Source organism: Phoenix dactylifera, chromosome 6 (genome assembly GCF_051530095.1).
Source record: "Phoenix dactylifera cultivar Ajwa chromosome 6, Ajwa_hap1_PhDact_Kaust_v1.1, whole genome shotgun sequence".
Lineage (NCBI taxonomy): Eukaryota > Viridiplantae > Streptophyta > Magnoliopsida > Arecales > Arecaceae > Phoenix > Phoenix dactylifera.
The window spans coordinates 36,866,812-36,887,798 of NC_143195.1; the positions used below are offsets into that span (position 1 = coordinate 36,866,812).

The following is a 20,987-nucleotide window of genomic DNA, read 5'->3' on the forward strand; positions in this document are numbered from 1 at the left end:
CAAATGCTTCAGCATGTCTCAGAAATAATCCGAAAAATTTTATTCTATACCGCATGCACCAACACGACCATCTACCATATCAATCACCTAATCTTATTTTTATGGGCCAATTTTAAAGACGAACATATGATCAATAGAATTTACAGAAAAAAGATAAAGTGATTGACATGGTGCACGATCACATGGCACATACGGTATAATTCGAGGAAAGCAACCTCTGCTTTAAATCTCTTCGTTGATAGACAATAGGTAAAGAATGGTGTTTTGCTTCCAAAAAAAATAACTAATTTAGTTGGTTGGCCATCCATTACTTTGCTTGATAATAACAGAAGATTAAAGACCCGAAAATATCGCAATCATTGCGTCCTCTTCTTTTTCTTTCCCCTTTCGTCATTTTCGTGCGCTTCTTGGACGGTACTCGAGTTCTCCATCACCATTATTGTGTCGCAAATGAATCCTTTTTACATTTCTCCTACTTAATTACTGCTTATAAGTGTAGCAATAACAATTTATTTTTTGGTTAGGCTGTGATTTGATAAAAAATATTACTTCGAAAATAAAATGCTAAGATCTTTGTTCAAATAAGAACTTTATTTAATTGTTATTCTATTATTTCAATGAATATCCCACTTTTACCCACATTGAATTATCTTACATCAATTTTTCTGTGAATATCTAAATATGCACATTTAAAAATTATACTATTATCCACTAACAATTGGCATTTATGATGAAGTATAGCCAAGATCTTATTTAATTGTACGTCACTATTATTTGAAATGCAATAAATTTTTTGGTACCTGTGCACTTCTATTTTTTTCTCGCGTAAGTGTTGGATTAGATTGTCGAGAGATAATTTAGGACTCTATGGAGAAAAACATTAGAAAGTGAATCAATAAAATAAAAGATTTAAAAATTATAATTAAAAAATATGGTTAAAATTATAACATTATATTATATATAAAAATATGTATAGCCGATTAGATTTACGAGCTTTCGAGTCGACTATTGTGCCGCTTGAGCTCGATTGGAGCTCGCTAACAATAAAGTCGAGTCGAGTTTGAGCAACTCACGAGTAGCTTGACTCATTTATATCTCTAATCTAAGCAAATGATAACTAAAAAATTATATTATTATTTTATTTTAAAGAATGCTAAAGATCATCTATACTGTCGCCGCTCGCTTCACCATATACGTGAAAGCCACCACTAGAATAGAATATAAGGCTTTTGACTAACGCTCTTCTATTTTTGGTCTATTGCATGAATCTTCTATTATCATCCAGCAAAAGCTACATGATAATATAGCACAAGCTATGTTGGCCTTCCTTAGAATCAAAAGAGCAAAAGAAAATGCAGCACAAGCTGAATTGGCTGATCTGTAGGAGAATATCCTTAGAGAGCCGTTATAATACTTGTCAACCGAAAAAAGAAAAAAGAAAAGAAAAAGAGCCGTTATAACGGGATAACGGCTATTAATGAACCGTGGGCATGCTCTCCGAGATATCTGCCATGATAATATCTCCCATTGTTTAATATGAAAAAGGCCCACTCGGTCTGACGATTTTTCTCACCTAGCTATCGCAAGTTCTTAAGCGGCCAACTTTATTATTGCCCCAAGACAAACTCATTAGTGGTGCCAACTTTTTTCTTAAAAAAAAAAGTTTTTCAACAGTCACCTCACATTCTTTCTTGCTCACTCTTGCCTAAACAAGAAATTATATAAAACAGGGAAGAGACATTAAACCCTGACAGCTGACCTACCAATAGCCCTACTTCTTTGCCGTTCTGGAGACGAAAAGCAGCACCGACGGCGTTCCTTTCGTGTGTGCACAGTTCTAGGCTATCTAGAAGTTGGGTTCCAATAACTTTTATCAAAAACAAACTAGCCTTTTTATTTTTCCCGGTCGAGTTAGCTAAAAAAAAAAAAAAAAACCTAAGACATCTGACAACTGCATTTCCCAGCTAAGCTGGATTCAAAACACCTAAGACATCTGACAACTGCATTGAAAAATATTTACTTACAAAAATTTGGAGCCATTAATTCATCATACAAGTTAAGTTTTCACTAAATCTGCTAATTGATTTGCAATTAGTAGCTCAAAAAGATAATTGACGCTATAAGGAAAACATATACATAGCTCCGGGCCTTTTGCAAGCAAAAATAAAGTTAGGGGGGAAGAAAAGTGCAGTTTAGCTGCTACAGAAGTCTATAAGGGAGATCATTGCATCCAGCCACCAAAGCGTCCCACTGAAGCAAAGTAACGAGAGGTCCAGCTCACCACCATCATCATCCTAGTCACTGAAGTTAATAAAACTATTCTTTTCCTCCGCTCTTTAGAGAAAAAAAAGGAATTAAAGAGTAAAAAGCCATCCCACATAATTCCTAGATCCCAAACACCCCCCGTGATCATCAAAACAACCATATGAATTAACGAGCATTCAAATGAAATCTATAAAATACAATACAAAACCATTGGGTTACATCACTTGGCTTCAGTCAAACTTCCATTCCTTGAGAAGGATGAGAACAGCCTTGGGTCGCCACAAGGCTTTTTCTCTTTGGAACTTGGAAGGCGACCACCTATTCCTTTCTGTGTCTTTTTTTTTTTTATAACCAGTCCTCTGAAGTGGGAGAGAAAGCAGTGTACAAAAAGAAAAGGACTGGAAGAATTTTTAATGCTATAGCAACAATAGGATGAAAGCCGTGGTGGAGAGGATCAGCAAGGATTGGTGGAGGAAAGAAACCCTCGTTTTGGTGTTAGGAGCAGCCCCGGCGGCCAGACTTGCAAGCCAAGAGTCGTCTTCCAAAACCACCCCTCCAGTTCTCGGAGTTGGATAATCTCTAGCGGATTTCTGACTGTTTTGGCTATCAAAAAACAAAAATTAGTAAGTTAGGCTTGATCAATATATTGGTTGTGTCTAATTTTAATAAATCAACAGTTAGGGAAATGACATTGAAGAAAAAAAAAATTAAGTCCAGTTTACTTGGCAAAGAGTGCTGAAGAGCTAACATTACAAAACCTTCTATTAACGGGATAAAGTTAAGGGAAGGAAAGCAAGAAATTTAATTTAATAAGCTAGTAGTTAAGGCAGTGATGTTGAAATTGACTGAAGAGGACCTTTCCAATTATATTGGCTGATTAATGAAATCAATCACCAAAAAAGAACTTCTATCTAAAAAAGAAAAAAGAGTGTTAAGGAGGAGAGTTAATTTACTGAGCTACCAGTTAAGGTGATACTTAAATAAAGCAAAGTCCATCTTTCCAATTTACATGGCCGAATAATGAACTCAACACACCCCGATGAAACCAAAGAAGAGCTTCGAAACGGGTGCGTGGGAACAGAGCAAAGTAAAAGAGAACAAGAAAGCAGAACAAAGCGGAGAAGACATCATTGTTTCTCTTTTTTTTTTACTTTGTTATTTTCCTCTTCTCTTAGCTCTGTGAAAAAGAAAAGGCAACAGTTTGCCAATTTGCCAAAAAAAAAAAAAAGCGAGAACCAAAAAAAAAAAAGTATGCAAAGGAACCACCATTTGTGCAAGCAAATATCCAACTTGGCAACTAGTCGTTGGAGATACCAGCTTTCCACCATAAAATTCCGTCAGAAGAAAACTTCCACCATAAAAACTTATCAAGAAAACCCAAAATCATAAAACTCACTCCGAGTTCCAGTCCACTACACCATCCAAAAGTTAGTGTGAAAGGCACTTCAAAAAAAAAACAAAAAAAAATTTCTATCTAGCACCATTCTATACCTCTCAATTGCGACATCAATTTGCAAAAGAGCACCTAACAAATACGAAATTCAAACACGGACAAATGAGAATCAAATTTACCTCATAAAAGCCTAGGAACCTGAAAGCAGAAAACCATCCATGCAAAAGATCGGTATGCTAGCGTACCTGGGTGCCGAATCCGGGCAGAAGGTGACGGTATAGTCGGCGCCGGAGCAGGTGAAGGTGCTGGTGGCGTCGTCGAAGGCGTAGCTGTAGGACTTGGGGCACGCCGACTTGAACATCTGGGAGTAAACCGAGGGCCGGCAGGTCCCCGGGCTCGCGTACGCCCCGCTGCAGCAGAACTCCGGCTTCCCGAATGCCTCGCACGCACTGCGGCACGCCTCCCCGACCCTCAGCTCCGCTGGGCACCGCCGGCTCAGATCCACCACGCATCCCGTCGACGCGCACCCCCCGGTGCCGCCTCGGACATCCACCACCATCGGCAGGTTGTACCCGTCCACCAGGCTCACGTCGTAGAAGTCCTTGGCCGACGCCGGCCCCGCCAGGGTGAACTCCGCCAGCGTCGCCGGCGGCGCCGCCCCGCTCCCCTTGCACTCCACCCCGCCGGTCCCGCAGTCGCCGGTGGCGCAGGACCCCTTGCCGGCGCCGTCGAAGCTGCACTCCGTCCGGCCCCAGAAGCGGCCGGACCACCCGGTCGGGGCCTGCAACGACCGGGAATCGCCGGTCGCCAGCTCGAAGCCGGTCGTCTCCAGCTCCGGGCTGCCGGAGCCCGACAGGATCCCCGGCCACACCGTGTAGCCGCACTTGTTCACGAATGTGAATGCGGTGCACTCCACCAGCATCTCTGCATGCATACAAATCCCAAAAAAAGAAGAAAAAATTAAAGACCCGGACCATAAGTATAGCCTAATTGGGTCAAAGGAATCGTGGCAAGAATTAATACCGCTTGAATGGAAAAATATGAGGAAGAATGAGAGGGAGAGAAAGTGGACTGGGGATGAAAGCATGGGATCCATTAAAATGAAACAATTGGTGGGCTTTGTGCCTCCTTTTCTTTCTACTTCTCGATTTGGTCTATTGCCTTTTTTTTCGTTCTTTGCTTTCTTGTTTCTTCAAATTTGGTGGGTTGATGTTCTTATAGTTCTTGTCAGGGTTTAGATGGATGGGTACTGGGAATGGTGGAAGTGGGGGATGGGATGCTGGTTATGGGAGAAAGGAAAGGAGGAGGGGGAGAAGTGAAAGATGGCAGTGAGAGAGGAGGAATGGAAGACCCAGTGCAGGGCACCAACATCCATAAAATTATCGAGAGGGGAGGGAGGTGGAAGGGGGAAATCTAAGTACAGCCTCTTGGCCTCTATTTATAGAGAGCTTCACTCATTCTTTCAGTGGAGAAGACCACTTTTTTTTAGTGGGTAATTAAGCAAGGTGACCTTGATATCCTCTTCGACTTTTCTTTTTGACGGAAAGCTTGAGCCCTTGGGTGCCTGGCTTTCAGCTGCTGACATGATAGGAACATGATGATGGGGGATGATAGCTGAAAATTAACCAACTTTGATAGGAAAAGCTAACCTACTGAATGCAATTTGCATTCATAAGATGGTAGTTAGTTCTTTTGTTATTATTATTTTAGAAACAATTTGAGCAATATTGAACATTCTTTTAGATTATATGATTTGCAGTGGGGGCATAACAATAATTGGAGCGTTATATCACCATTAGGTGACTCCTGTGTGCTGCTGGCCGCAGTGGGATTGGGCCAGGCCAATCCACAGCTATTTGCTCCAACAAGCGTAGCAAATGGGTGGGTTACAATACGTTCCGCTGACAATTGGAGAAGCCCTTCCATACCGTGTATTGAGCCAGATTCTCGGCTAAGCCGAATCTCACCTGGGTCCGGGTTCTATCTTTCGTGGCAAAGAATGATTCACCTCCTTTTGCATTATCCACCATTAGATTGTGCAATAGCTACTCCAAGATTTGTGAAGACGGTGCAAGAAAGAAGTTGGATTGCTTTGAAAGCTATACAAGATGCGATACGGTGGTTGATGTTGCAAAAGTAGATCGATCGTTCGTTTGCATGAAAGATGCAACCGAACCATCTCACTTTTTGAAAGTTTAGGTTACACTTGGAAAGATTGAAAAATGTTTGAGTTGGGCCGGGGTTGGAGTAGTGTTGGCCACCCTAGGCCGCACTAAACCTCAGTGGGGTGTCAAGGGTATGGGCTAACCAGTAGATAATCTCTGAAGTGGCCTAGTTCAATTAAGGCTGCAAATGGGTCGGGTCGACCCGGGACCCGACCCGACCCGACCCGCTTTAGACCCGACCCGACCCGAATTTTAGGACCCGCGGGGCCGGGTCGGGTCCTAAATTTAGACCCGATCTATTTTTCGGGTCGGGTCGGGTCCACCCAATCTTGATCCGGGACCCGACCCGACCCGTTACTATATAAAGCTAAATGCCTAAATCCTGCCTTCTCGCCTTCGGCCGCCCACGTGGTCCTACTCAAGCGCCGTACTGCATTCTCCAGTCCACTGTCCATTCTCCATCAGTCCGTCATTGTCCGTCTCCATTCTCTCGATATCTTCTCTAGAGACTTCTTCCCTGGACGCTGGTTCTCTTCCCCTGTTCCACTTACCATCCGATCTTTCATCCTTGAGGGTTTTGAGGTTCTTCGGTTCTTCCATCCACCGATCACTATAGGTACTCCATGAGTCTGTCCATCTCTATTCTCTTCTCTAGCAACTTCTTCTCTGGTTCTCCGCCACATTCCATCTAGTCTTTGAGGGTTTTGAGGTTCTTCAGTTCTTCCATCCACCGACCCCCGTTCCTTAGGGTTTCCAGGTTTTCTTCTATTGACTAAACTACTAGCCTACCCATTCACACCTTTGCCGCTTCCATCAACTGATCAACCAACTCCGAGCGGTGAGAGCCTGAAATCTTGCTGCATGGGAAAGATTGACCTCTAAGGCTCTAAATCCCTCTAGATCGACAGACTCCGAGCTTCTTTCCTCAACGATCTAGTCTTCCTCAAACCCTAACTCCCTCAAAAGTTAAAACCTCCATCAGCTTCTTCAAGATACCTCATCTCAAAGACTAAAACCCTTTCTATTCCGATTTCTCTCCTCTGTCTCTTGATTTTCCATCCTTTCAGCAAGAACTAGAGAATCTCCAAGGAAGAGAAGAAGAAGATGCACGGTAAGATCAACTTCTTTTTTATTTTTCATCTTTTTATATTTTTTCTCTCTCTTTTTTTTTTCTCAATATAGTTTTGATTTGCTCGATCTACTGCAGTGTGGTGTGGATCCCTCTGCGAAGAAAGACTGGTAAGAGTGGTGCTGCAGCAGCCACTGTGGCTCCTTCCATTTCCACTGCCCTGCAGCCCAAAAAACCAAAAGAAAAAGCTAAGCCACTATCTCTTTTTTTTTTTTTAGTTCGTTTTCTCTTAAAAAAATAATCTTACTATTTATGAAAATGTTAATTAATTAATTTGAGTTTTTTACCCGATTTCGGATGGGAAAGGGGAGGGGGGCCGCCCATATCTTTAGCCGTCCCATCATCATTAAGGGCGACATGATATTCGCCACGTGTCATAGATGCCATTTATCCGGACCCGACCAGATCCGGACCCGACCCGACCCGAATGACCCATCGGGGTAGGTATGGACCCGACCCGACCCGATCCGTTTTTCAACCGGGTCGGGTCTGGGTCCAAAATTAGGATCCGAACATGCAACCGGGTCGGATCGGGGTCACCTAGGACCCGACCCAACCCGACCCATTTGCAGCCCTAAGTTCAATGGATATCAATTGCTAACATTCGTTGTACGATAACATTCTAATCGATGGACGAGTCTAGTCTCTGCAGGATTGACAGCGCCATTATAAACTACTGCTCAAGTTTCGTTGGATTGTGGCACAACCGAAACAAATATACGTTTGGGTTTTGATTAGGTGGTCATTTTGATCCATAGTAGAGCAATCTAAGATACATATTGCCCTAATTTAACCCAAGTTTAATGGTTCTGGTTGCTTGGGTTCAGGTCGACCTGGCCTGAGATGTACCCCATGTAATGGATCAGTCAATAAGTTGAAACACCAATTTCCGCCATTGCACAACCATTGCAAATGTATGAAGAAAAAAATTATATGTATCTATTAAGATATGATCACAAAAAATCTGATATTTTCTCTACATTCTAAAACAAGCACGAGGCCATATACAAGCTCACAAATTTGTTGACCTAATTGTATTTAGCACTTAAACTATCCAATATTATAGAATATATCATGGAGTCACATTCACTGAATGACGCAATATGTTTCTCACTGATCATGACCAAGTTCTAAGAAATAAAACCTGCCAGGCCTGAACAAGATAAATGCACTGCAACTAATTAAGCTTGGATGGACTTGACTTGAACTTCGCAAACATCTTCATAGATCCAAATTTTGACAAAGGAAAGCATCACAGCCCCTCACATGTAATGCTAATGGGCTCGTCCATTATGATGCCTATTAATTAAATTAGGCTTACATCAATATTCATGATACCGCATAACTGAACTAATAGGATCCAAAATAATTGTATGATCACAAATTAAGTATGAACTCTTTAAATATTTATTTAAACAATTTAGTCTGTATTATATAATAAATTATAATAGAATTAGTTTATAATAAATGAAAGCTTATCTTATAAGAAATTTTAATATTATAACATTGGAAGGACCCTTCTTGGAAGATATCTTGTCTCGTGCTGCTGCAACTGAGTGGATGGTACCCGATTCTCAAAAAAATAAAAGAAAAAAAAAACTCGTGTTACTTGCGTGGAGGCGTTGTGATGAAGTGGGGCTGCCACATTGCGTGAGACACGCATTAGATGCCGCTGGTGGGGCATGATGATACGAGCCCGTGTCGGCACGTGTCGGCGCGGTACATGAAAGGAACTTAAGCACGTTCAACGACAGAGTTTTGATGGGATCTGGTACGCTAGAATAGGTGCCATGTGCATCGCTTGCCGACGCCAGCCCAAGAACTGGTTACTGAATCGGGCCTTAAAAGGCCAGGTCCGACCTACTGGGCTAACCTCCTGGGCCAATGACTACATGTGCAGTGGTAGATATTCAGGCCACAACTGAGTTTACAGTGTAGGTTTTGCAAAAATGGCCACTTTACTTTTCTTTGAAAAAATAGCCTAAATGGTGACTAAAAGCCTCCTGCAACACTAGAGGTGCTAATGAGTCGAACAGCTTGAACAATTTTTTGAATCTTACAAGCCTAGTTGAGTATATATTCTTAATAATATTATATTTTTTTAATATATATATTATTAATTTAATATTTTAAAATATAATATTTGTTTTAAACATATTTTTTAGTTATTACAAATGTTTGAACATGAGAGAAAGTATGGCTCGACTGGTATTTGAATCCATTTCGAGTATTATTATTATTATTATTATTATTTGATCGAGACGAGTTTGAGTATTAAGGCTCAAATCGATTTTGAGTTGAGTTTCAAACCCACGTGTTTTGAATTGAGTCGAGCTAAGGCTCTAGCTACTTGACTCAATTTGGCTCGATTGTGTCCTGCATGCAACAACATAGGGCATGATGGGCTGTATTTAGGGCTACTATCCTGTTGGAAAATCCAATTGAAAAGCCCAAAAAGTGCACCATCATCCTATAAGTGCCTATCTAACTCTAGTTTCTACTTTTTTTCCTTGGAGAATAACAATAGGATCGCTACCAAATAGAGTTTGATCTAACTAGTTATAATGCATATGCAAATGCGTACAATTGCTACTAATATACTGAATATAACTTAAATTTGAGAAGATTTCAGTGTGGATTAGATGGCAATATAACTTCTCTAAGAATTCTTTATGATGCATTTGCTATATTATATTTTTAATCTAAGTTAGTTTAAGTTCTGTTGTCCAACTGTATACGCTGCTGCAAAACAAATAAATAAATATATGTTGTTTTTTAAAAGAGTGAATTAGATGCTTATATGCTGTCTTCATGAAATTGTGTATAATTTATTCTGTATGCTATAATTGTTTTGTAAATAAGCTTAAGTTTTATTATGATCACAAATATCTATGAATTTCGGTTGAGGATCTCGGATTTTTATTATGCATAGAATTATGGAGATCTCTAATCTCAAAAAAAATTATGGAAATCTTGACTTAGTAAGATGTTTTTCCTTGGCACCTGAATTTTAGGTTATTTTCTAATAAAAATTAAACATGGCTTAAATCTTTAAGTGAGAAATATAACTAGAATTATTACGAGAATCGAAAAAGATGGGAATTTAACTGCTCTTGTAAAGTGATAGGATGATTAAAAAACAATGCAACTTCGATTCTTCAAAACCTTTCTCCGAAGGATGCAGCTATTCAAGCATAGTCGCGTTCACGTGGCTGCAATACTTTTGCCACGCCATTAATGCATCTTTTTACGCGAGAAGAAGAAAAGAAGAACAAAGAGAACTCTTGACCTCCAAGCCACGACTTCGGATAGACCTCCATTGATTGATGGATGTCGTGTAAAGTCCCTAAGGATGCTGTACCATAAAAAAAAAAAATTCCCTATCGATAAAGGGTCAAGGAATGAAGTCTTTCTCTTCTCCATCTGATGTCATTCTCCGTCTCTCTCCTTTATAAAAGGTTTTTTGTCACTGCCCACTACGTTATACCTCACGTAAAGGCTTTGCAGAATCTAGGGGAAAAAATGACTCTCTTCTCCGTATGGTTCTTCTATCCCTTGCTTATTTGTTTGCTTTTTGGGCATGCATAAGATGATAACTTAAAGCGAAATCGACCACGAGCCATGTCGCATAGCTTATGGAAGACAACAAAGATGCCAAGTAAGCTTTGCCAACGCAAGAAAAGCATGCGCGGACGTTAGAGTGGTTTCATCTGAATTGGGCCGGAAGGGGAGTAGCGACCTCATTGCTAAGATGGCAAAATGGCAATTTATGTAAAAAGGATTTAGTGTTAGCGTTGCTTTTGTCTGGTACCAAGTTCCTTGAAAGCCTGTTCGGATAATTGGACCGAAAATCATATGGGATTCATGGGTTGGGCTGGTACAATTAATAAAATTATATAATTTATAGGCTAGACTAGGTCTATAATTATAAATACCTATAGGATCGGGCTGGCTCACTCTAAAGCTACTCCTAATCCTAGATATTTATGAATATAGGCCGAGCTCGGCCCGTAATTCAATGATTTTGCTGGTTGTACTAAGCCAATTTGCGAATCTCATAGAATTTTCAGCCAAATTATCCAAACTAGCTCTAAATGCCTTTATTGCTTTTGTTGCTGGTGGTCCAAACCGAGAACGATTGGCACTGCGGTGTGAACGGGGTTCCGTCTGAGTTGTCTTGGTTGGTGTTGGTTGCGCTCCACCTTCCGCCAAGAAACCTGCAAACAAGCCTTGCACCACCACCAGGGTGGTGATGGCCCTCCGACGGTCAAGTCAGAGGAGATTGGAGGAGGAGGAGAGGTGATAATCGCAAGTAAGAGAGTGCTCTGGGAGATATTGCTCACCCCTCCTTTCTCCCCCCAGCCGCATATATACCTGGCTGGGGGGTCTCTCAGGGGGGTTCGTTATCGTGGGGCACGATGGTGTGGCCACTGACATGGCCGTTACAGGGCGTCGTGGAGCAGCACCGGGTACGGCCACGTCAGGGCATAGTGGGGCTCCGCTTTGTACGGCTGATGCAGGAGATCGTGGAGCAGCATCGGATACAGCCGTTGTAGGGAGTAGTGGAGCAGGAGGCCGCGGCGTGCCTCTGGGGAATAGCCTGTCGTTATCAAGAGATCTCCGACTCGGGGTCGGAGCGCTGGATCAAAGGGCAGCCGACTCGGGGTCGGGCTGCGGAGCCGAGGATATCCGACTCGGGGTCGGATTGCTGGATCAAAGGACAGCCGACTCGGGGTCGGGCTGCGGAGCCGAGGATATTCGACTCGGGGTCGGATTGCTGGATCAAAGGACAGCCGACTCGGGGTCGGGCTGCGGAGCCGAGGACGTCCGACTCGGGGTCGGAGCGCTGGATCAAAGGGCAGCCGTAGTCTTCCTGGGCGCGCGTGCCGGTCACGTGGGGCATGGCGGCTTAGTTCCCCCGTAACAGTAGCCCCCCACTTCCGAGCCTGGAACCAGAAGGGGAACAGGTGAAGGGAGTGATGTTTCGGGATTGCCGCCGTTCCTCGGAGAGGCGCGCGCGCTTCGAGCTCCCCGCCCTTTTTATGGCGTATGGCGGTTATTGCTGACCTGGCAGTCTGAGGATTTCGGCGGACATCCTTCCCTAATGGTGTCGATTCGCCTTTGGGGCGCGAGCGACCCTTTGGCAGCCAGGCGTCCTCTGGCGTCATTGAGGCGTTACTTGCCTTTCCGCCTATTTAATCGGGGGCCTTTCCCCGTCCGTCTTCTTCTTTACAGATATTTTCAAGTTTCCCCTTTGCGCTGCTGTTGCTGCCGTCGGACTGTTCACTCGTTTCTCCTTTGGCGCTCTCGGAGCCGTTCTTACCTCTTTTCCGGTGAGTTTTCCCCATTCTTCTGCTTAGGGCTCTCCATACTTTCCCCTCTTATACTAGTGTACTCCAGTCGCTCCGGTCTTTCCCCCCTTCCGGTCCCCGTCCTAACCGTAGGTTTATTGGCCATTAGGAATGGGCGAAGTGAGAGCAGACCAAATTAAGTCGGAGCTGGTCGCCACAGATTTAGACAGACTCGTGGCTCGGTACCACCTTCCCGAGGCCTGCAACGCCACGCTCCCGGGGCCTGAGGAGAGGATGTCCCATCCTCCTCCAGGGAAGATCGCCATCAATGAGGGCATTCTCCAGGCCGGGTTCCGCTTTCCCCCTTCGGACTTGGTCATGCAGGTGCTACGGGGTTTAAGAGTGGCACCGACGCAACTGGTGCCGAACTCGTGGCGGGCCCTGACGGTCTTCCAGGTTCTCTGCCGTATGCACGAGATTCCCGCCACCCTGAATATTTTTTGGGAGTTCTACAGCCTGAGCGGCCACCCCCAGGACAAAGGGTGGTGGTGCTTCGCAGCGCGGCGAGGATGCGGCCTCGTCAAGGAGGCTCCTACCTCCATTCACAAATGGAAGGAGCGCTTCTTTTTTGTTGATGCAGATCCCTCTTGGGAAATCAGGGCGACCTGGGAGACCCCAATGAAGTCTCCGATCGGCCTATCGAGACTGTGAAGGGAGGAGTCCGATGGCTTGGCCGCCTTGAAGGGGTTGGTTGCCGAGGGCCAGCTCCCCCCGGTGGCCCGCCTTATTTCCGAGGATACTTTGGTGAATGTCGGTCTGAGCTCGGTCCCCACCGACCGTGAGTCCGCCACCGATTCTTTCTTGACTTTTTTTCCCTTCTTTCGTCCCGTTCTTTCCTTTGGTTTCTCCGTCTCCGACTATCCCGTCCTTTTTGCAGAGATCGACGACGTCATGCGGTCGGTGAAGACAAAGGCTGTTGGTAGGGCGTCCCTGCTGGAAGCAGCCCAGAGGAGGAAACGAGCTCTTCCGAGCGGGGCCCCACCGGCGAAGAAGTCCCGTAAGGAGGTGCCTCCGACGCCGACCGACGAGTCCGGGCCCACCGATCAGGGAGACGTCGTGGGCACGGACCGGCAGCTGACGCTGTATCAGCCCTCCGGTGGTAAGATTGCCGCTACTCCGGAGGTATCATCCGAGCCTGCCCGAGACGGACGGGTCGGACGTGATCAGTCCCCGACCCGGCCTTCGACTCGGTCGGCTCCTGATGACTCGAGGAGGGACGCGCCGAGGCCCCGACCGAGCGGGACCCTATCAATTCCTGGGGTGACCCCCGCCCCGAGCGCGATCGGCCGGACTCTTCCCCAAGCGATGGATAGGGGTAAGGCTGCAGAACCACCGTCCGGCTCTGGGGAGAAATCGGGGTCTGCCTTCACTACCGATGGCGCCCGAAATCTCATCGAAACAGTGCTGCTGGAGAAGGACCGTCGGCGGGTCCGGGAGTTGGAGGTCTCTGACGTTGGGGCTGCCAGCTGTGTCTGTCTCATGTCGGTGAGTATTCTTCTGGCCGCTTTTCACCATTTATTGGCTCTGTTGTTCTCCGCCTGACTCCCTTATTTTTCCTATTTCTTAGCTCGCCCAGTACATGATCCGTCTGGAGGAGTGCTACAAGGAACAGGCGGGGCTTCTGGCGAAGGCCGAGGACCGGCTGAAAGCAGTGGAAAAGGGAGGCCAGGCTGTGGCAGGCAGAACAACCGGGGACTTCGAGGCGAGGCTCCGGGAGGCCGAAGAGCGGGCACTCGGCTTTGCTGCCCTCGAGAAGCAACTGTTGGAGGCTCAGGAGCTTGCCTCGGGTCTCGAGGGCGAGGTCAAGAAGGCGGATGAGCGGGCCGAGAAGCAGTCCCGGAAGGCTGCCGACTACCGGAAGAGGTGGGAGAAGGCCCAGCGGTCAGCCGACAATGCCCGCAACCGAATCCGGTCTCTTGAAGCTAAGCTGGGCGAATTGGAGTCGGCCTTGGAGAAGTCCCGTGCGAGCGATCAGGAGCTTCATTCGCGCCTGACGGAGGCTGAGGCTGCTCGCATTGCTGCCGAAGCGAAGCACAAGGAGGCTCGGGCTGAGCTGCTAAGGGTCTCCACCGAGGCGGAAGGCCGGATTGTGGCGAAGGTCTTGGAGGCGAAAGCCCAGATTATGGAGCGGGCAGAGGCGGCGCTGGCCGAGAGGAGTGCGGAAATCGGGCGTCAGGCGGTAGAGGCTTATCGCCAGTCCGCCGAGTTCGCTCATGATATGTCGGAGGCAGTACAGACCTATCGTCAGTCCGACGAGTTTGTCCGTGACGCGTCGGACGCGGGGGCCGAAGCCTTTATCTTAGGCTTCGAGGAGGGCCTGGCAAGGGTGTCGGCTAAGTACCCCGAAGTTGACCTGAGCGAGATTTCCCTTCTCGACTCCTCTCCGGCGCCATCGCCTGCTGGTTCTCCTGCTGCTTCCCTACCTCCTGCGGACGAGCCCGACGTTCCCGACCCGGGAGTTCCTCCAAGCTGACCTCTTGTACCTTTCGTTGTCTTCTCTTTTTTTTTTGTATACCGGGGTTTTGCCAAATTGTATGGGCCTCGGCCCTGAAACAATGAAAATTGATGCAAGTTGAATGTTTCTTCATCTCGCCTTCGTCCTTCTTTTTCTTTTAACTCTCGGTAGCGTCTTGCTGACTCCTGCCTTCCGAAATTCTTCCGGCGCTAAGCCAGGCATCCGAGGGTTAGGCCTCGGAAAATTCTTCCGGCGCTAAGCCAGGCATCCGAGGGTTAGGCCTCAGGAAATTCTTCCGGCGCTAAGCCAGGCATCTGAGGGTTAGGCCCCAAGAAATTCTTCCGGCGCTAAGCCAGGCATCCGAGGGTTAGGCCTCAGGAAATTCTTCCGGCGCTAAGCCAGGCATCCGAGGGTTAGGCCCCAGGAAACTCTTCCGACGCTAAGCCAGGCATCCGAGGGTTAGGCCTCAGGAAATTCTTCCGGCGCTAAGCCAGGCATCCGAGGGTTAGGCCTCAGGAAACTCTTCCGGCGCTAAGCCAGGCATCCGAGGGTTGGGCCTCAGGAAATTCTTCCGGCGCTAAGCCGGGCATCCGAGGGTTAGGCCTCAGGAAATTCTTCCGGCGCTAAGCCAGGCATCCGAGGGTTAGGCCCCAGGAAACTCTTCCGGCGCTAAGCCAGGCATCCGAGGGTTGGGCCTCAGGAAATTCTTCCGGCGCTAAGCCAGGCATCCGAGGGTTGGGCCTCAGGAAATTCTTCCGGCGCTAAGCCAGGCATCCGAGGGTTAGGCCTCGGGAAATTCTTCCGGCGCCGAGCCAGGCATCCGAGGGTTAGGCCTCAGGAAATTCTTCCGGCGTTAAGCCAGGCATCCGAGGGTTAGGCCTCGGGAAATTCTTCCGGCGCTAAGCCAGGCGTCCGAGGGCCGTCAAGCCTCAGGGAATTCCGCTCGTTGGTCGGCCAAGGCTGGCGCAAGCCGAGGCGACCGGTCGGGGCTTCAGGCTAGTCTGCTCCCGGGATGATCGTCGGGTTAGCCTGGCATCCGAGGGCCGAGCCTCGGGAAATTCCGCTCGTTGGTCGGCCAAGGCTGGCGCAAGCCGAGGCGACCGGTCGGGGCTTCAGGCTAGTCTGCTCCCGGGATGATCGTCGGGTTAGCCTGGCATCCGAGGGCCGAGCCTCGGGAAATTCCGCTCGTTGGTCGGCCAAGGCTGGCGCAAGCCGAGGCGACCGGTCGGGGCTTCAGGCTAGTCTGCTCCTGGGATGATCGTCGGGTTAGCCTGGCATCCGAGGGCCGAGCCTCGGAAAATTCCGCTCGTTGGTCGGCCAAGGCTGGCGCAAGCCGAGGCGACCGGTCGGGGCTTCAGGCTAGTCTGCTCCCGGGATGATCGTCGGGTTAGCCTGGCATCCGAGGGTTGTCAGGCCTCAGGAAATTCCGCTCGTTGGTCGGCCAAGGCTGGCGCAAGCCGAGGCGACCGGTCGGGGCTTCAGGCTAGTCTGCTCCCGGGATGATCGTCGGGTTAGCCCGGCATCCGAGGGTTGTCAAGCCTCAGAAAATTCCGCTCGTTGGTCGGCCAAGGCTGGCGCAAGCCGAGGCGACCGGTCGGGGCTTCAGGCTAGTCTGCTCTCGGGATGATCGTCGGGTTAGCCTGGCATCCGAGGGCCGAGCCTCGGGACATTCCACTCGTTGGTCGGCCAAGGCTGGCGCAAGCCGAGGCGACCGGTCGGGGCTTCCGGCTAGTCTGCTCCCGGGATGATCATCGGGCTAGCCAGGCATCCGAGGGCCGAGCCTCGGGAAATTCCGCTCGCTGGTCGTGCGCTTGTCGCTCGCTGCCCGACGGGGTTTCTCCGTGGCCAGCCGCGATCATGTTTCTCCTTTTCTCTAAGCGTTGCCTGGGGGAACACGAGAAGGGCATTAAACGCTAATTAATGCGTTACCTGGGAAATCGGATCGCCAGCTGCTGCTTGCGAGGAGTGTTAGTTGAGCGGCCGCGATACGCGGGTCCTTCGTGGAGGATACGGCCTGGGCGCGAGCGGAGATATGTGGACCTAGGGGTACATGACACCCGGATTGTCCTGCACAAAGAATGCGGTTTAAGGAGAATGACGCTTAGGAAATCGCGGGGAGATACGCCTCGGGAGCCGGAACGGCTCCGGTTTCAATGCGCCTGCATTTATTGGAGCCACCCGCATCGGAACGACCAGGAGGCCGCAGTTTGGCTATAAATACAGGTGCAGGTACGATGGAGTTTGCCAAGCCGGAGCTGTTCAGGTTGCCATGGATCGCGGACCTCCTCCTTGGCATATGACTGAGAGACTCCTGTTGAAGGAAAGGGGAGACGCTCCCCTTGCGACTTCAGCCAACTAGCCGTTTCATCTAGGATCAACAAGGAGGGTCTTCCCGGCGGAGCTCCGCTCTAGGCGTTTCATCCGGGATCACATCTCCCCTCCTTGAAGTTCAGCCTCCCGATCGAGCTCTGCACCAGACGCTCAGTCCGGGGCCGCACCTCCATATGCTCTTCCCCCTCGAATTCCTTCTCTTCCCTATCACTGGGGAGGATGGGAATATCCTTTGGAGGCGGCGTTCCCCTGGGGGCAGCGGGAGCTTCTTCTGCGGCGGCTCCTCGTCTTTTTGGTGAGGTGCTGGATGGCGCCTCCGGTTAGAAGCACCCACTTCCGGTGGGATTGCAGCTGCTTTGGATTGAGGGTTTGGGATCCTCGGTCCTCAGCTCCACGGATTCTCCACCTCTTCTTTGCTTTCTTTACTCCCTAATTCTCCTCTGGGAATTCCTTGTAATCACACGAGCACGCCATTGTAACCAGAAATTATTGAAATGAAAAGTGTTGCACCTTTCCAAATTGTCTTTCTGGCCTTGATTTTGTCCGGGTTGGCCTCGATCCCCCGCTGGTTGACAATGAAGCCGAGGAACCTCCCGGCCGAAGCACCAAAGGCGCACTTCGCTGTGTTTAGCTTCATACGAAACTTCCGCAAGGTGGCGAAGGTCTCCTCCAGATCCGCAATGTGCTGATCCGCATGGCGGCTCTTTACCAGCATATCGTCCACGTACCCCTCCATGTTCCGCCCGATCTGCTCCTTGAAGATTTTATTGACGAGGCGCTGGTAAGTAGCGCCAGCGTTCTTCAGACCGAAGGGCATTACCTTGTAACAGTACAGCCCCCTGTCTGTTATGAAGGCCGTTTTCTCCTCGTCCTGTGGAGCCATCATTATTTGGTTGTAGCCGGAGAAGGCGTCCATGAAAGACAGCAGCTGATATCCGGAAGTCGCGTCGACCAGTTGGTCTATTCGCGGAAGCGGAAAGCTATCCTTGGGGCACGCCTTGTTCAGGTCGGTGTAGTCGATGCACATCCTCCACTTCCCGCTCGCCTTCCGGACAAGTACGACGTTTGCCAGCCACTCGGGGTAGCTCACTTCCCTTATGAAACCTGCCTCCAAGAGTTTGTCTACCTCCTGGTCGACCACCCGGATCCGATCCGGGGCACAGTGTCTCTTCTTTTGCTTTACTGGTCGGTGGGTCGGGTCGACGTTGAGGGCGTGAGAAATGACCTCCGGGTCGATCCCAGGTACATCGGCCGCCGACCAGGCAAACACATCAGTATTGGCTCGGAGGAATTCCACTAACCGGAGCCGAGCTTCTGAGTCGAGGTTGGCACCGACCCGGACCGTGCGGTCCGGGCGGCCTTCTTCGAGGGGAACCTCGATTACGCCCTCGGCCGGCTCCCCGTGCCGCAAGGCCACTTCGTCTCTGGCGTCAAGGGACTCGACGCTTAGGGCCTCCATGGGCTTCTTCCCTTTGAGAGTTGCTAGGAAACACTGCCGTGCGGTTGGTTGGTCACCTCGGACCTCTCCAATCCCGGCCGCCGTGGGGAACCGCATGAGCAAATGGTAGGTAGAAACCACCGCGCGAAGGGCATTCAGTCCGGGTCGTCCGAGGATAGCGTTGTAGGCCGAGGGGACACGGACGACCAAGAACCCGAGTCGCACCGTGGCTTCTGCGGGTGCAACGCCCGCAGTCACAGGCAGCTCAATGACACCTTCGGCCGAGATAGCGTCTCCAGTGAATCCTATGAGGGGGGTGGATGTTTTGTGCAACAATTGTCGGGACAAGCTCATCTTTCGGAAGGCCTCGTAATACAAAATATCAGCTGAGCTTCCACTATCCACAAGAACACGCCTTACATCATAGTTCGCCATAGTGAGAGAGATCACCATGGCGTCATCGTGGGGAGTCTGAACCCCCTTTACATCTTCATCACAAAAAGTGATTACATTTCCGACCCGCTGCCTCTTCGCGACGGCCACTCCTGATGCTCCCGCCGAGCCCCCTGCGTTCCTCACGGGCCGAGAGCAGCCCCCAGTGATGGTGTGGATCACTCCCGCAACGGGTCGATTCTGTTCCCGAGGCTCCTGAGGGGCCGGGTCGGCCGGACGCGGGTCTGCCGGGGGACGTCGGTCGTTTACATATCGACCGAGACGCCCTCGGCGAATGAGAGCCTCGATCTCGTCTCGAAGCTGGAAGCAGTCTTCGGTATCGTGGCCGTGGTCTCGGTGGTACTCACAGTACGCCCGAGAAGGCCTCCTCCCAGGGATCTTCTTCATCTGCCTCGGGACCGGGAGGTCCTCCCGCCCCTTGACCTCCATGAGGATCTGGGCCCGGGGGGCCAGGAGTGGGGTGTACCGGTTGAAGCGTCGGTGCGGAGAACGAGGGCGTGTGGCGCCGTGGTTCCTTGCTGGTGACGGGCTTCTGCGCCGGCGTTGAGGCGTCGGGCTCCTCCTCTGGGGTGCCTCTTTTCGCCTTTTCTTCCCGGGCTTTAGAGGGGCCTCGGCGGCCTCCTTGTTCCGGTGGGATGCTGCCTCCTCGGCGTCTGCATACTGGTTTGCCCGAGATAACAGCTCCGGGAAGCTCCGCGGCAGGCGTTTGTCCAGGGAGAAGGTGAGTCTGCCCTTCCGGAAGCCACGCTTCAGGGCTGAGAGAGCCACTTCCTGGCTCAGGTTCCGGACCTCCAGTGTAGCCTTGTTGAAGCGGGTGAGATAATCCCGCAGGCTTTCTCCCTCGTTTTGCCGGACATCGAAGAGGGAGTCGGAGACCAGTCGCCGCCTGCTACTGACGGCGAAATGGCTGATAAAGAAGCGGGTGAACTGGTCGAAGGACTGGATGGAGTTAGCCTCCAGGCCGGCGAACCATGCCCTTGCCGGGCCACGGAGGGTCGCCGGGAAGGCCTTGCAGAGGAGCGGATCCGATGCTCCATGGAGGAGCATAAGAGTCCTGAAACTCTCCACATGATCCCGCGGGTCCGCCGCCCCGTCGTAGGGTTCGATCGCCGGCATTTTGAACCCCGGCGGGTTCGGGGTCCGCAGGATCCTCGAGGCAAGCGCCGGCTGGGAGGAGATCTCCAAGTCAGCGAAGGGATCTTTGGAGTGGCCCTTCAGGACCTGGAGTTGTCTGTGGAGATCGTCCACCCGCCGGTCCAGGGAGCGCGACCGGTGGGTGGGGGACAAGGAGCGGCGCGAGGGGGACCGACTGGCGTGCGGGCCCCTCGAGGACTGGGGTGTTTGAGAACGCGCCCGGGTCCGCCTCTCGTACCCCGCACAGCTCCGATGAGAAGGTCCTGGCAGAATGGACCGCACTCGAGAATCCTCCTCGCGCCGGCGCTCCTCTCCATGGGAGAGGAAGGAGCGCGGGTTGTGAGGAAGAGGCGAGTGCTCGGGGGGCAGCGGCTCCTGAGCCCGTTGCGGCACCCGAGAGATCACACCCTGCAGATTCTGCACTGCCTCCGCGAGGGTGCGAACCTGCTGGGCTAGCTGGTCGAACTGAGCAGCTTCGACCGTCTGAATGGGAGAAGGGGCGGTGGAGTGCTGCTGAGAGTGCGTTGGGGACGCAGCAGCCTCTCGGCCGGAGGCGCGAGAGGCTCCGCGACCGGAAGCATTGGAAGCTCCACGACCACCTCGCCGTGCCATTACGATCGTTCTAAGATTCGTCCCTTCCTCTAGCGCCAACTGTTGCTGGTGGTCCAAACCGAGAACGATTGGCACTGCGGTGTGAACGGGGTTCCGTCTGAGTTGTCTTGGTTGGTGTTGGTTGCGCTCCACCTTCCGCCAAGAAACCTGCAAACAAGCCTTGCACCACCACCAGGGTGGTGATGGCCCTCCGACGGTCAAGTCAGAGGAGATTGGAGGAGGAGGAGAGGTGATAATCGCAAGTAAGAGAGTGCTCTGGGA

At 50.1% G+C, this 20,987-nt stretch overlaps 1 protein-coding gene and 1 long non-coding RNA gene across 2 annotated transcripts; one reads left to right on the forward strand and one right to left on the reverse strand.

Moving 5' to 3' along the window:
* Positions 1–1,830: 1,830 nt before the first annotated feature.
* On the reverse strand, positions 1,831–5,334 carry LOC103700884 (thaumatin-like protein 1). The gene is made up of 3 exons (XM_008782781.6): positions 4,682–5,334; positions 3,904–4,582; positions 1,831–2,868 (listed from the first exon to the last, which is right to left on the reverse strand). Exons 1-3 carry the CDS (start codon positions 4,752–4,754, stop codon positions 2,682–2,684), a joined length of 939 nt encoding a protein of 312 aa, XP_008781003.2. The 5' UTR covers positions 4,755–5,334; the 3' UTR covers positions 1,831–2,681.
* A 670-nt stretch (positions 5,335–6,004) lies between these two features.
* Positions 6,005–7,139, forward strand: LOC149753421 (uncharacterized). Its single transcript, XR_016395630.1, has 2 exons — positions 6,005–6,934; positions 7,031–7,139. It is a non-coding gene; the product is annotated as an uncharacterized LOC149753421 (long non-coding RNA).
* Positions 7,140–20,987: the final 13,848 nt, after the last annotated feature.

What these genes read in the sequence shown, in the direction of transcription:
- LOC103700884 (XM_008782781.6), bottom strand. Translation starts at nt 4,754, where the DNA reads ATGGATCCCATGCTTTCATCCCCAGTCCACTTTCTCTCCCTCTCATTC. An exon ending in CATATTTTTCCATTCAAGCG is followed by an intron (nt 4,583 to 4,681) that starts GTATTAATTCTT and finishes GTATGCATGCAG; the next exon opens with AGATGCTGGTGGAGTGCACC. An exon ending in TGCCCGGATTCGGCACCCAG is followed by an intron (nt 2,869 to 3,903) that starts GTACGCTAGCAT and finishes GTTTTTTGATAG; the next exon opens with CCAAAACAGTCAGAAATCCG.